General features: G+C 40.6%; 1 protein-coding gene across 6 annotated transcripts in view; it reads left to right on the plus strand.

The window, feature by feature from the left end:
• phf14 (PHD finger protein 14) overlaps positions 1–16,457 on the plus strand; it is a 149,039-nt gene that overhangs the window by 129,909 nt on the left and 2,673 nt on the right. For all 6 annotated transcript variants that reach the window (XR_009803561.1, XM_061882630.1, XM_061882626.1 and 3 more), the window contains exon 17: positions 9,139–9,253. Coding sequence is in view for 5 of the 6 variants with exons in the window: in XM_061882630.1 (XP_061738614.1) it covers positions 9,139–9,253 (115 nt within the window). In the remaining variant the exon portion in view is untranslated. The remainder of the gene's footprint in view (positions 1–9,138; positions 9,254–16,457) is intronic.

Here is a 16,457-nt window from a genome sequence, read left to right on the forward strand (position 1 = left end):
AAGTATGTCCACCAAAACACTTTAATAATTTGGACCAATCAGACGCCTGACAAATCAGCTGACTGTCCAACAATAGAAATAGTAGAGGATTTAAAACTTTTGTTCATTGACATGTTTTTAACGTGTAAAAATGTAACAATGTTTGGAATTCATTTGATATTTACTGTATTATTCCGTATTTTAGCCGCACCAGACTATAAGTCGCAGATATATACGTTGTGAAATGAGGTATTCACACATAAATATTTTGTAAATGTTTAATTACTTACTTTGATTGGCTGCATCAGGGCAGTAAAACGGCTGCTCAAACAAAATGGAAGTCATCGTAGCTGCAGAAGTATGTCCACCAAAACGCTTTAATAATTTGGACCAATCAGACACCTGACAAATCAGCTGACTGTCCAACAATAGAAATAGTAGAGGATTTAAAACTTTTGTTCATTGACATGTTTTTAACGTGTAAAAATTTAACAATGTTTGAAATTCATTTGATATTTACTGTATTATTCCGTATATTAGCCGCACCACACTATAAGTCGCAGATATATACGTTGTGAAATGAGGTATTCACACATAAATATTTTGTAAATGTTTAATTACCTACTTTGATTGGCTGCATCAGGACAGTAAAACGGCTGCTCAAACAAAATGGAAGTCATCGTAGCTGCAGAAGTATGTCCACCAAAACGCTTTAATAATTTGGACCAATCAGACACCTGACAAATCAGCTGACTGTCCAACAATAGAAATAGTAGAGGATTTAAAACTTTTGTTCATTGACATGTTTTTAACATGTAAAAATGTAACAATGTTTGAAATTCATTTGATATTTACTGTATTATTCCGTATATTAGCCGCACCACACTATAAGTCGCAGATATATACGTTGTGAAATGAGGTATTCACACATAAATATTTTGTAAATGTTTAATTACATACTTTGATTGGCTGCAACATGGCAGTAAAACGGCTGATCAAACAAACAAAAGTCATCGTATCTGCAGAAGTATGTCCACCAAAACACTTTAATAATTTGGACCAATCAGACGCCTCACAAATCAGCTGACTGTCCATCAATAAAAATAGTAGTGGATTTAAAACCTTTGTTCATTGACATGTTTTTAACGTGTAATAAATGTAACAATGTTTGAAATGTATTTAATATTTACTGTATTATTCCGTATATTAGCCGCACCAGACTGTAAGTCGCAGATATATACGTTGTGAAATGAGGTATCTACACATAAATATTTTGTAAATGTTTAATTACATACTTTGATTGGCTGCAACATGGCAGTAAAATGGCTGATCAAACAAAACGGAAGTCATCGTAGCTGCAGAAGTATGTCCACCAAAACAGTTTAATAATTTGGACCAATCAGACGCCTGACAAATCACCTGACTGTCCATCAATAAAAATAGTAGTGGATTTAAAACCTTTGTTCATTGACATGTTTTTAACGTATAAAAATGTAACAATGTTTGAAATTCATTTGATATTTACAGTATTATTCCGTATATTAGCCGCACCACACTATAAGTCGCAGATATATACGTTGTGAAATGAGGTATCTACACATAAATATTTTGTAAATGTTTAATTACATACTTTGATTGGCTGCAACATGGCAGTAAAATGGCTGATCAAACAAAACGGAAGTCATCGTAGCTGCAGAAGTATGTCCACTGAAACACTTTAATTATTTGGACCAATCAGACGCCTGACAAATTGGATGACTGTCCATCAATAGAAAAAGTAGTGGATTTAAAACCTTTGTTCAATGACATGTTTTTAACGTGTAATAAATGTAACAACGTTTGAAATTCATTTTATATTTACTGTATTACTCGTATGTTAGCCGCACCAGACTATAAGTCGCAGATATATACGTTGTGAAATGAGGTATCTACACATAAATATTTTGGAAATATTTATTTATATACTTTGTCTGCGACATGGCAGTAGAACGGCGGATCAAACAAAACGGAAGTCATCGTAGCTGCAAAAGTATGTCCACTGAAACACTTTAATTATTTGGACCAATCAGACGCCTGACAAATTGGATGACTGTCCATCAATAAAAATAGTAGTGGATTTAAAACCTTTGTTCATTAACATGTTTTTAACGTGTAAAAATGTTTGAAATGTATTTAATATTTACTGTATTATTCCGTTTATTAGCCGCACCGGACTATAAGTCACAGATGTATACGTTGTGAAATGAGGTATCTACACATAAATATTTTGTAAATGTTTATTTAAATACGTCGATTGTCTGCGACACGGCAGTAAAACGGCTGATCAAACAAAACGGAAGTCATTGTAGCTGCAGAAGCTTGCTCTCCAATCAGCGAAACAGACTCAATAACTCCACGGTGACATTTTTGGCGAATTCACTGAGCAATTTGTGACACTGAAACCGTTGTAAATTAATAATACTAATAAAGACACTGGTAGACGTTTTAGCATATTATCTCAAGCTAACGACGCTAGCTTCATTACAATACGGAAGCAAGTACAACACGCCGACAGACATCATACATGACAGTTTAGTAAGTAACAATTGTTTTAGTTGTATTGTAAAACTTACAAACGTTGTTTCGATGCGAATAACGATGCGAATAACGCTATGGATGAACAGGAAGTACATTTTCGACTCACCATAGCACAAACAATAACACAGCAGTTCATTCCCTCATGTCTGTCTTCTCCTTCTTCCGAAGAACTGATACTTTCTTTTCCAAAGGGCGGTTGAGTTGTCTTTGTCCCACCTGACTCCGGTTTCCATGCTAATTGCCCCTCCGCTGGCTTATCTTGATGATTATTGCCACTCACAAAATCCTCTCACCCTCTATTGCGTGTCCCTCAATATGTGTGACTTTAAAACAAACCCGTTACAGTCATACCTCATGATATACCGTCCTGATTATATGATAGTTAGCATGCACAGATATGATGCTAGGATCAATATACTCATTTTATTAGGTGTATGCTAGCAAAATGTGTAGTTAGCATTAGAAATAGTCAAATCCTTCACATTCTAATATAAGACATGTTAGCACATTTCCAAGATAGCTGCGGGGTGTCAAACTTACGGCCAGGTTTTGTCCAGCTTTGTATAAAAATGAGCCAAAATTTTTGACGCCTCGCTTAGCCCTTGACTTCCTGCACGCCTCACGACATCCGAGCTCTGCCTTGTCCTCCTGATTTTCCGCCTCTCATTTATCACTTCTGGTACACACTCGGCAATTAATTCCTGCACATAGTCTTACGCCATACACTCCTTTGGGATTTGTCACACTCCATTCCTTTGTTGTTTAATTAAATATAGCGTTCATTATTTATTATAGAATATTGTTTAAATATATACAATAAATACATTGAGCAATATTTCCCCCTTGTGGTTCTGTGCCGTCACAACTCCCTCCTGCAAACGTAACAGCTAAGTATCTAAAACAGGGGTGTCAAACGTACGGACGGCCAGGTTTTATCCGGCCCGCGGGATGAGATTGCTAAGTATAAAAATGAGCCGAAATTTTGGAATGAAAGAAACTGCTGTTCTAAATGTGTCCACTAGATGTCAGGATTGCAATTATTTGTATATTTGTAGATGATGCAAGATATGTAAAAGAAAAACACAAATTAACCACATGTTGTTAGTGCACCAGTCGAGCAAGATGAGCAAACTACATAAATAACATCCTGTAATTAAAGCTGCAAGCAGCGTTGGTCGGGTCCGCCTTGGGCTGCTGCCCCCGAGACCCACGGCCGGATAAGCGTTAGAAGACGCCTTGGAGCCACTATTTTGAGAATCTAATGCATTGTGAAAGTAATGCAGTTGTTGTATTGAAGTGAAAATATCAAACTTCCTGTTGATTTTTGCTAAAGTATGTTAATTATTAAAATGTAGGTCTAAGTGAGACCTACATAGTGTTTTTTGTTTCATGTCTCTCTGACATTCCTACCGGAAGTTACAAGCATTTTTGTCTGTGTTTTCTTCCTTGGAGCAGTTTGTCCGTGTTGTATTCCTAGGGGGGCGGTAGAGCGCAATTTTGAGTTTTGAGGTTAGGTTTTTTCATCAGATCGCAATTTTTGCCAGACCTGATGTGTGTGTCAAGTTTGGTGAGTTTAGAAGCATTTTAAGGGGGTCAAATAACAGCTCAAAGAGGCAAAAATGACATTTTTTTAGGAGACTTTGCACAGGGGTTCTTTGAAGGCGCGTAAAATCAAAACCTGAAAACTTATCAAAACTCTGTTCTATAATTTTAATCAGAAGGGTTCAATCTCTCTCCTGTGCGAGTTTGAAGCCAAAACAACAAACGCACTCAGAGGAGATAATGTTTGAAGAAAGGTGACCGGTTTTTACAAAACTTTTGTTTTGAAGGGGGGATTGCAAACTTCCTGTTGATTTTTGTTGGGGGTTGTCAATCTATGAAATGTAGGTCTAAGCGAGACCTACATAAAGGTTTTTGTTTCATGTCTCTCCGACATTCTTACCGGAAGTTACAAGCAGTTTTGTCTGTGTTTTCTTTCTAGGAGCAGTTTTTTCAGTGTTTTATTCAAAAATAGCGCTAGAGTGCAATTTTGAGTTTTGGGGTTTGTTTTTTTCATTAGATCGCAATATTCGCCAGTCCTTATGTGTGCGCCAAGTTTGGTGACTTTTGAAGCATTTTAAAGGGGTCAAATTACAGCGCAAAGAGGCAAAAATTGCATTTTTTGCGAACATTTTATTTTGAAGGGGTTTTTGCCAACTTCCTGTAGATTTTTGCTGAAAGAAGTGAGTGTATGAAAATTGGGTCTAAGTCAGACCTACATAGGAGTTTTTATTTCATGTCGCTATGACATTCCTAACAGAAGTTACATGCAGTTTTGTCTGTAATTTTTTCCTAGGGGGCGCTAGAGCGCAATTTTCATTTTGGGGGATTGGTTGCTTAATATGTTGGGAAGGTTTGCTATACCGACGTGTGTGTCAAATTTGGTGAGTCTTGAAGCATGTTAAGGGGGTCAAATTACAGCGCGTAGGTGCGGAATAATAATAAAACACAGCAGTTTCAATAGGGTCCTTGGCCCATGGCAAAGGACTCCACAGGAGTCCTTTGCCATGGGCCAAGGACCACAGGAGTCCTTGGCCATGGCAAATGACTTTGCCATGGGTCCTTGCCTATGTAGGTCTGACTTAGACCCAATTTTCATACACTTACTTCTTTCAGCAAAAATCTACAGGAAGTTGGCAAAAACCCCTTCAAAATAAAATTTTCGCAAAAAATGCCATTTTTGCCTCTTCGCGCTGTAATTTGACCCCTTTAAAATGCTTGAAAAGTCACCAAACTTGGCGCACATATAAGGACTGGCGAATATTGCGATCTAATGAAAAAACCAAACCCCAAAACTCAAAATTGCGCTCCAGCGCTATTTTTGAATAAAACACTGAAAAAACGGCTCCTAGGAAGAAAACACAGACAAAACTGCTTGTAACTTCCGGTAAGAATGTCGGAGAGACACGAAACAAAAACCTCTATGTAGGTCTCGCTTAGACCTACATTTCATAGATTGACAACCCCCAACAAATATCAACAGGAAGTTTGCAATCCCCCCTTCAAAACAAAAGTTTTGTAAAAACCGGTCACCTTTCTTCAAACATTATCTCCTCTGAGTGCGTTTGTTGTTTTGGCTTCAAACTCGCACAGGAGAGAGATTGAACCCTTCTGATTAAAAGTATAGAACAGAGTTTTGATAAGTTCTCAGGTTTTGATTTTACGCGCCTTCAAAGAACCCCTGTGCAAAGTCTCCTAAAAAATGTCATTTTTGCCTCTTTGAGCTGTTATTTGACCCCCTTAAAATGCTTCTAAACTCACCAAACTTGACACACACATCAGGTCTGGCAAAAATTGCGATCTGATGAAAAAAAATAACCTCAAAACTCAAAATTGCGCTCTACCGCCTCCCTAGGAATACAACACGGACAAACTGCTCCTAGGAAGAAAACACAGACAAAACTGCTTGTAACTTCCGGTAGGAATGTCAGAGAGACATGAAACAAAAAACACTATGTAGGTCTCACTTAGACCTACATTTTAATAATTAACATACTTTAGCAAAAATCAACAGGAAGTTTGATATTTTCACTTCAATACAACAACTGCATTACTTTCACAATGCATTAGATTCTCAAAATAGTGGCTCCAAGGCGTCTTCTAACGCTTATTCGGCCGTGGGTCTCGGGGGCAGCAGCCAAAGGCGGACCCGACCAACGCTGCTTGCAGCTTTAATTTGATTTTGATATCATTTTTTTATCTTGATAGATTGAAAATGACCACAAATGAGTTGACTGATGAACATTATCACATCATTTATTCAGAAAGTATAACAGCCAGAATACTATTAACCGCAACATCTAAGTGTAAAAAAACAAAAAAACAACAACATTATGATTTGTATATTTTCACAATGAGCTTGTTCTATTTTCTAAACAAAGACAACAATCTGAAGCTGTCTTTATTTTTAGGTTATCATGCCGTGATTTTACCAGTCCGGCTCACTTAGGAGTTGATTTTTCTCCATGTGGCCCCCCATCTAAAATTAATTTGTCACCCCTGCTCGAAAATCGTGATTTTTTAGGTTCAAACGTGCAAAATTTGCCAAAAAGCTAGCAAAAGACGTTAGCATGCTACTGAAAATATGAGACCAAGGAACAGGTGTGTCCTGATGAGGACAGGTGAGGGGAACTGACAAACAGGAAGTCCAAAGTTGTCATGACAAGTCCCGGTCAGAGGCGGGCTAGTAAATATTGTTATTACTCAGATCCGACTGTTTTCACTGTAGACCTGGAGGAGGTAAGACTTGGATAAGTGGAATAAAAGTTGCATACTTTGTTAAGCCAACATTTGACAGGAACTTTTAGTCTCTGAAAAGGTGCTTGGAACGCTGACATAATGTTTCTTAGCAGCCAGCTTGACTGTTTGGTCTTTCTTTGTTCCTCACTTGGAGATTGATGAGGAATCAATAGTTGTGCTGAGAGAGAGCTCGTTAGCCACTTGGCTCATTTGTCACCTGCTCCTGAGTGGCCCACAGTCTCTGTGGAAACTTCACTCCAGCTGGACTGGCTGCTGCTGCCGTCTGTTCCGCGACCACACCATGGTCTGCATGTGTTTCACAGGGACACCATGGTCTGCCTGTGTTTCACAGAGACACCATTGTCTACATATGTTACACAGGGACACTATGGTCTACATGTGTTTCACAGGGACACCATGGTCTGCCTGGATTTCACAGGGACACCATTGTCTACATATGTTACACAGGGACACTATGGTCTACATGTGTTTCACAGGGTCAAGATCACACCATGGTCTGCCTGTGTTTCACTGGTACACCATGGTCTGCCTGTGTGTCACAGGGTCAAGACCACACCATGGTCTGCCTGTGTGTCACAGGGTCAAGACCACACCATGGTCTACACGTGTTTCACAGGGACACCATGGTCTGCATGTGTTTCACAGGGACAAGACCCACGTGTGTGTGTGTACTAATTTGTGTGTCTGTATATCAATTTGTGTGTGTGTGTGTGTGTACTTCAACCCACATGTTTGTGTATTAATTTGTGTATCTGTATATCAATCTGTGTGTTTGTGTGTGTGTGCGTGTACTTCAGCCCACATGTGTGTACTAATTTGTGTGTCTGTATATCAATTTGTGTGTCTGTGTGTGTGTGTGTGTGTGTGTGTGTGTGTGTGTGTGTGTGTGTGTGTCTATGTGTGTGTGTGTGTGTACTTCAACCCACATGTTTGTGTATTAATTTGTGTATCTGTAGGTCAATCTGCGTGTGTGTGTGTGTGTGTGTGTACTTCAACCCACATGTTTGTGTATTAATTTGTGTATCTGTATATCAATCTGTGTGTTTGTGTGTGTGTGCGTGTACTTCAGCCCACATGTGTGTACTAATTTGTGTGTCTGTATATCAATTTGTGTGTGTGTGTGTGTGTGTACTTCAACCCACATGTGTGTGTACTAATGTGTGTATCTGTATATCAATCTGTGTGTGTGTGTGTGTGTGTGTGCGTGTACTTCAGCCCACATGTGTGTACTAATTTGTGTGTCTGTATATCAATTTGTGTGTCTGTGTGTGTGTGTGCGTGTGTGTGTGTGTGTGTGTGTGTGTGTGTGTGTGTGTGTGTGTGTGTGTGTGTGTGTGTGTGTGTGTGTGTACTTCAACCCACATGTGTGTGTACTAATTTGTGTATCTGTATATCAATCTGTGTGTGTGTGTGCGTGTACTTCAGCCCACATGTGCGTACTAATTTGTGTGTCTGTATATCAATTTGTGTGTCTGTGTGTGTGTGTGCGTGTGTGTGTGTGTGTGTGTGTGTGTGTGTGTGTGTGTGTGTGTACTTCAACCCACATGTGTGTGTGTACTAATTTGTGTATCTGTATATCAATCTGTGTGTGTGTGTGCGTGTACTTCAGCCCACATGCGTGTACTAATTTGTGTGTCTGTATATCAAGCTGTGTGTGTGTGTGTGTACTCCAACCCATGTATGTGTGTACTAATTTGTGTATCTGTATATCAATCTGTTTGTGTGTGTGTGCGTGCGTGCGTGTGTGTGTGTGTACTCCAACCCACGTATGTGTGTGTGCTATTTTTTTTGTTTTCGTATATCAATCTGTGTGTGTGTGTATTCCAACTCAGGTATGTGTGTGTACTAATTTGTGTGTCTGTATATCAACCTGTGTGTGTGTACTCCAACCCATGTGTGTGTACTAATTTGTGTGTCTGTTTATTAATCTGTGTGTGCATGTACTTCAACCCACATATGTGTGTGTATAATTTATGTAGTATTTCTGTAGAAGTATTTTTGTAGTCATTCTACAGTATGTACACTGTATAAGATATTTATGTAGTATTTCTATAGTAGTATTTATATAGTCATTCTACAGTTTGTATACAGTATAAGATATTTATGTAGTTTTTATGACTTTTGCCAAGCACATCATGACAGGCCAATGTGGGCGTGGACCAATAGGTGATCACTATTGTTGATGATTGACAGCTGTCACCTGACGTGTGTGTGTGTGTGTGTGTGTGTGTGTGTGTGTGTGTGTGTGTGTGTGTGTGTGTGTGTGTGTGTGTGTGTGCTCAGGTGTGACGAGTGCCATCTTTGCTACCACTTTGGTTGTCTGGATCCTCCACTGAAGAAATCTCCCAAGCAGACGGGCTATGCTTGGATCTGCCAGGAGTGTGACGCCTCCGCCAAGGTGTGTGTTGCACACACACACACTAACACACACACATACATTCCTACTATAATATGTACTCTTTCCTACTGTAATATTTACTCACCTTTCTACTGTAATATATTCGCTGTTCTGCTGTAATATTTACTCCCTTTTTTACTGTTATGTTTACTCACCATTCCTACTGTACATGCCTGTAAAACCAGCAATGTCACCACGTGCCGTGATGCCAGTTAAAAAACTAAAACAAAATTGGGAAGTGGAAGGTCGTGTGCCTGGCGACTCTTCTACTTGAGGACATTGAAGTGATCTACCGATACGGGAGATGTGATATCAGGGCATCCGCTGCTTAGACTGAGTGTTGTTTTGGCGTATCGACACGTTTAAGAAGACAAGGAGAGTCCTTTAAGGGGACCCAGAAGCTGCCCGTCATGATTGACGGGATGGTCAGGGCTCTAGGCACTCAAAAGTGTGGCCATTTCTGAAGTGAATGGCAAAGTGAATAACATCCCAGAGAAGCTTTTGGCTCTGCAAGGAGAATTTAGGGTAATTTTGAGTATCATGAGCAAACAAATACAGTAGACAAATATGGAATGTCTCGCCCTCACCCAAACATCCACCATCTTCAATCCATCCTTCCATTTTACACCGTGTAATAGTCTCTAGCTGTAGTCATGCGGGTTCCACTAACCACCAAGGAAGGACATTGCTTTTGCAGGTTTGACTCTTGTTTATTTTGCAATAAAGAAAGTCTTTTGCGCCGTCACTGCTCCCGCTGCTCGCTCTTTAGTCGGCCGCGTCTTCGTCATCGCCGTCTTGTTCTCTCTCGCTGATTGACGGGATGGTCAGGGCTCTAGGCACTCAAAATTGTGGCCATTTCTGAAGTGAATAACATCTCAGAGAAGCTTTTGGCTCCGCAAGGAGAACTTAGGGTAATTTTGAGAGCCAGGAGCAGACAAATACAGGAGACAAGTATGGAATGTCTCGCCCTCACCCAAACATCCACCATCTTCTATCCATCCATCCATTTTATACCGTGTGACAGTCTCTTGCCGTCGTCGTGCGGGTTCCACTAACCACCAAGGAAGGACATTGCTTTTGCAGGTTTGACTCTTGTTTATTTTGCAATAAAGAAAGTCTTTTGCGCCGTCGTCGCTCCTCCGTGTCGCTCTTTAGTCGGCCGCGTCTTCGTCATCGCTGTCTTGTTCTCTCTCGCTGATTGACGGGATGGTCAGGGCTCTAGGCACTCAAAAGTGTGGCCATTTCTGAAGTGAATGGCAAAGTGAATAACATCTCAGAGAAGCTTTTGGCTCTGCAAGGAGAACTTAGGGTAAATTTGAGTGCCAGGAGCAGACAAATACAGTAGACAAGTATGGAATGTCTTGCCCTCACCCAAACATCCACCATATTCTATCCATCCTTCCATTTTACACCATGTAATAGTCTATTGCCGTCGTCGTGCGGGTTCCACTAACCACCAAGGAAGGACATTGCTTTTGCAGTTTTGACTCTTGTTTATTTTGCAATAAAGAAGGTCTTTTGCGCCGTCGCCGCTCCCGCTGCTCGCTCTTTAGTCGGCCGCGTCTTCGTCATCGCCGTCTTGTTCTCTCTCGCTGATTGACGGGATGGTCAGGGCTCTAGGCACTCAAAAGTGTGGCCATTTCTGAAGTGAATGGCAAAGTGAATAACATCCCAGAGAAGCTTTTGGCTCCGCAAGGAGAACTTAGGGTAATTTTGGGTGCCAGGAGCAGACAAATACAGTAGACAAGTATGGAATGTCTCGCCCTCACCCAAACATTCACCATCTTCTATCCATCCTTCCATTTCACACCGTGTAATAGTCTCTTGCCGTCGTCGTGCGGGTTCCACTAACCACCAAGGAAGGACATTGCTTTTGCAGGTTTGACTCTTGTTCATTTTGCAATAAAGAAAGTATTTTGCGCCGTCGCCGCTCCCGCTGCTCGCTCTTTAGTCGGCCGCGTCTTCGTCGTCGCCGTCTTGTTCTCTCTCGCTGATTGACGGGATGGTCAGGGCTCTAGGCACTCAAAAGTGTGGCCATTTCTGAAGTGAATGGCAAAGTGAATAACATCTCAGAGAAGCTTTTGGCTCTGCAAGGAGAACTTAGGGTAATTTATAGTGCCAGGAGCAGACAAATACAGTAGACAAATATGGAATGTCTCGCCCTCACCCAAACATCCACCATCTTCTATCCATCCTCCCATTTTACACCGTGTAATAGTCTCTTGCCGTCGTCGTGCGGGTTCCACTAACCACCAAGGAAGGACATTGCTTTTGCAGGTTTGACTCCTGTTTATTTTGCAATAAAGAAAGTCTTTTGCGCCGTCGCCGCTCCCGCTGCTCGCTCTTTAGTCGGCCGCGTCTTCGTCGTCGCCGTCTTGTTCTCTCTCGCTGATTGACGGGATGGTCAGGGCTCTAGGCACTCAAAAGTGTGGCCATTTCTGAAGTGAATGGCAAAGTGAATAACATCTCAGAGAAGCTTTTGGCTCCGCAAGGAGAACTTAGGGTAAATTTGAGTGCCAGGAGCAGACAAATACAGTAGACAAGTATGGAATGTCTCGCCCTCACCCAAACATCCTCCATCTTCTATCCATCCATCCATTTTATACCGTGTGACAGTCTCTTTCCGTCGCCGTGCGGGTTCCACTGACCACCAAGGAAGGACGTTGATTTTGCAGGTTTGACTCTTGTTTATTTTGCAATAAAGAAAGTATTTTGCGCCGTCGCCGCTCCCGCTGCTCGCTCTTTAGTCGGCCGCGTCTTCGTCATCGCCGTCTTGTTCTCTCTCGCTGACTGACGGGATGGTCAGGGCTCTAGGCACTCAAAGGTGTGGCCATTTCTGAAGTGAATAACATCTCAGAGAAGCTTTTTGCTCTGCAAGGAGAACTTAGGGTAATTTTCAGTGTCAGGAGCAGACAAATACAGTAGTATGGAATGTCTCGCCCTCACCCAAACATCCATCTTCAATCCATCCTTCCATTTTACACCGTGCAATAGTCTCTTGCCGTCGTCATGCGGGTTCCACCAACCGCCAAGGAAGGACATTGCTTTTGCAGTTTTGACTCTTGTTTATTTTGCAATAAAGAAAGTCTTTTGCGCCGTCGTCGCTTCTCTGTGTCGCTCTTTAGTCGGCCGCGTCTTCGTCATTGCCGTCTTGTTCTCTCTCGCTGATTGACGGGATGGTCAGGGCTCTAGGCACTCAAAAGTGTGGCCATTTCTGAATTGAATGGCAAAGTGAATAACATCTCAGAGAAGCTTTTGGCTCTGCAAGGAGAACTTAGGGTAATTTTCAGTGTCAGAAGCAGACAAATACAGTAGTATGGAATGTCTCGCCCTCACCCAAACATCCATCTTCAATCCATCCTTCCATTTTACACCGTGCAATAGTCTCATGCTGTCGTCATGCGGGTTCCACTAACCACCAAGGAAGGACGTTGCTTTTGCAGTTTTGACTCTTGTTTATTTTGCAATAAAGAAAGTATTTTGCGCCGTCGCCGCTCCCGCTGCTCGCTCTTTAGTCGGCCGCGTCTTCGTCATCGCCGTCTTGTTCTCTCTCGCTGACTGACGTGATGGTCAGGGCTCTAGGCACTCAAAAGTGTGGCCATTTCTGAAGTGAATAACATCTCAGAGAAGCTTTTGGCTCTGCAAGGAGAACTTAGGGTAATTTTCAGTGTCAGGAGCAGACAAATACAGTAGTATGGAATGTCTCGCCCTCACCCAAACATCCATCTTCAATCCATCCTTCCATTTTACACCGTGTAATAGTCTCTTGCCGTCGTCGTGCGGGTTCCACTCACCACCAAGGAAGGACATTGCTTTTGCAGTTTTGACTCTTGTTTATTTTGCAGTAAAGAAAGTCTTTTGCGCCGTCGCCGTTTTGTTCTCTCTCGCTTTCGCTCTTCATCCGTTGCCGCCTCGTTCTCTCCTCCTTCTCCCCTTTTATACGTTGTTAGGAGATTCATTAATTGTGATCCACGCACCTGAACTTGACTGCGGCGTCGCCGCTCGCTCGCATCCTCCGCATCCTTGCCGCCATCTCCAGCGTGTCCTGCCTACTCAGTCGGACCGTCTGCTCCGCCTCTCCACATACCGCTTGTCCCCCCTTCGGGGTCGTGCATTAACCCTGGACAAGACGCCACCTCATCGCAGGCCCAACACGGATAGACAGAACCGGTACTTTTCAAACAGAGTATAGTACCCTTTTTGATTCATTAGTACCACGATGGTATACTAGTACCGGTATACGGTACCAGCCGAGTACATATATTGGTCATGGTGAAAAGGGGTGTGGCCTGGAAGGAGCGTGGGTATTTCCTGCAAAAGGTCAAAATAAAAATGGAAGAGTCCATGTTTCCGAGGATCACGGCGAGGACTTTGTTAGCGCCCTCCTTTTTCGCCGGGCAGTAAAAGCTTTAATGAGAAATGCTCGAGTTCATTACGGCGAGAGTGTGCGCGCGCCTGCACGCCACCAGATAAACCCGGGCCACATCCTTCCCCGTCGCCCCCGGCCGCCGCTCAATTGATTCCGGTAGTAAAGTGACAATCTGGGCCCGGCGTGCGGGCGCCCTTTAATTTGTGGCCGTTCCAGTGCCAAGGGGGGCGCTTGTTGAAGGCTTTATTTACACGCCGGCTGGCACGCCGGGCGCCGTCGCACTCCCCCCCCACCCCCCCCGCCACGGGATAAAAGGCCGACAGCGCTTCGCCATGTCGGGGCCGTGTTTCAAGTGTCCAAGTGTGGGAGGGTCCTTATCTTGCGAGTGTGGACTGGTGTGGGAGGGTCCTTATCTCGCAGGGCGACACAGGCGACCTTCAGGCCCGCTAAACACTTCCAAGTCCAACTTTACTCACGACTCCTTTTATCCCGAACACGGTTCTCTCACATGTCATCACAGGCTCATATTTTGGCTGAATAAAGGTTGAAATCAATTAAAAAAAAATATATCCATCCATCTTCTTCTGCTTATCTCAAGTTGGGTCGCGGGGGCAGCAGCCTAAGCAGAGAAGCCCAGTCTTTCCTCTCCCCGGCGACAAACCCCAAAAGCTGTGAAGTGGCCACGTTGTCCATCCATCCATCCATTTTCTACCGCTTGTAACCTTTTTGGGGTCGCTGGAGCCTATCTCAGCTACAATCGGGCGGAAGGCGGGTCACACCCTGGATATAGAAATCGAAGAAATAAATAAAATAATGATTTTATATGAATATGTAATAAAAAAAATATTTATCAAAAAAAAAAACATATATATATATATATTTTTTTTTTCTTCTTCTTTATATATATATGTAACTGCGATGAGGTGGCAACTTGTCCAGGGTGTACGCCGCCTTCCGCCTGATTCTAGCTGAAATAGGCACCAGCGTCCCCCGCCACCCCCAAAAGGGAATAAGCGGTAGAAAATGGATGGATGGATATTATACATCATTAAAACATTGTTTGAATTCAATTTAATTAAATAGAAATAAATAAAAAAAATAACAAATTTAAAAATACAAACATTTGTATATTTTTCATATGAATATGTAATAGAAAAATATTTATTTACAAAATTAAAAAAAATATATATATATATATATATATATATATTTTTTTTTTTTCTTCTTTATATGTATATGTAACTGTGATGAGGTGGCAACTTGTCCAGGGTGTACGCCGCCTTCCGCCTGATTCTAGCTGAAATAGGCACCAGCGTCCCCCGCCACCCCCAAAAGGGAATAAGCGGTAGAAAATGGATGGATGGATATTATACATCATTAAAACATTGTTTGAATTCAATTTAATTAAATAGAAATAAATAAAAAAAATAACAAATTTAAAAATACAAACATTTGTATATTTTTCATATGAATATGTAATAGAAAAATATTTATTTACAAAATAAAAAATTAAAAAAAAAAATATATATATATATATATTTTTTTTTTTTTCTTCTTTATATGTATATGTAACTGTGATGAGGTGGCAACTTGTCCAGGGTGTACGCCGCCTTCCGCCTGATTCTAGCTGAAATAGGCACCAGCGTCCCCCGCCACCCCCAAAAGGGAATAAGCGGTTGAAAATGGATGGATGGATATTATACATCATTAAAACATTGTTTTAATGAAATAGAAATAAATAAAAAAAATAAAAATTTAAAAATACAAACATTTATATATTTTTCATATGAATATGTAATAGAAAAATGTTTATTTACAAAATACAAAAAATAAAATATATATATATTTTTTCTTCTTTATATGTATATGTAACTGCGATGAGGGGGCAACTTGTCCAGGGTGTACGCCGCCTTCCGCCTGATTCTAGCTGAAATAGGCACCAGCGTCCCCCGCCACCCCCAAAAGGTAATAAGCGGTAGAAAATTGGATGGATGGATATTATACATCATTAAAACATTGTTTGAATTCAATTTAATTAAATAGAAATAAATAAAAAAAATAAAAAATTAAAAAATACAAACATTTATATATTTTTCATATGAATATGTAATAGAAAAATATTTATTTACAAAATTAAAAAAAAAAATATATATATATATATATATATATATATATTTTTTTTTTTTTCTTCTTTATATGTATATGTAACTGCGATGAGGTGGCAACTTATCCAGGGTGTACGCCGCCTTCCGCCTGATTCTAGCTGAAATAGGCACCAGCGTCCCCCGCCACCCCCAAAAGGGAATAAGCGGTAGAAAATGGATGGATGGATATTATACATCATTAAAACATTGTTTGAATTCAATTTAATTAAATAGAAATAAATAAAAAATTAAAAAATACAAACATTTATATATTTTTCATATGAATATGTAATAGAAAAATATTTATTTACAAAATACAAAAAATAAAATGTATATATATATATTTTTTTTTTTTCTTTATATGAATATGTAACTGCGATGGATGGATATTATACATCATTAAAACATTGTTTTAATTAAATTTAATTAAATAGAAAATAAATAAAAAATTAAAATACAATTATTTTTTTTATATGAATATGTAATAAAATCCATTCATTTAAAAAAAAAAAAAAATATATATATATATATATATATATACAAAAAAAATAAATAGATATATTTTATTTTTCTTTATATGAATATGTAACTGCGATGAGGTGGCAACTTGTCCAGGGTGTACCCCGCCTCACACCCGATTGTAGCTGAGATAGGCACCAGTGCCCCCCGGTAGAAAATGGATGGCTGGATG

Source organism: Nerophis ophidion, linkage group LG21 (assembly GCF_033978795.1).
Source record: "Nerophis ophidion isolate RoL-2023_Sa linkage group LG21, RoL_Noph_v1.0, whole genome shotgun sequence".
Lineage (NCBI taxonomy): Eukaryota > Metazoa > Chordata > Actinopteri > Syngnathiformes > Syngnathidae > Nerophis > Nerophis ophidion.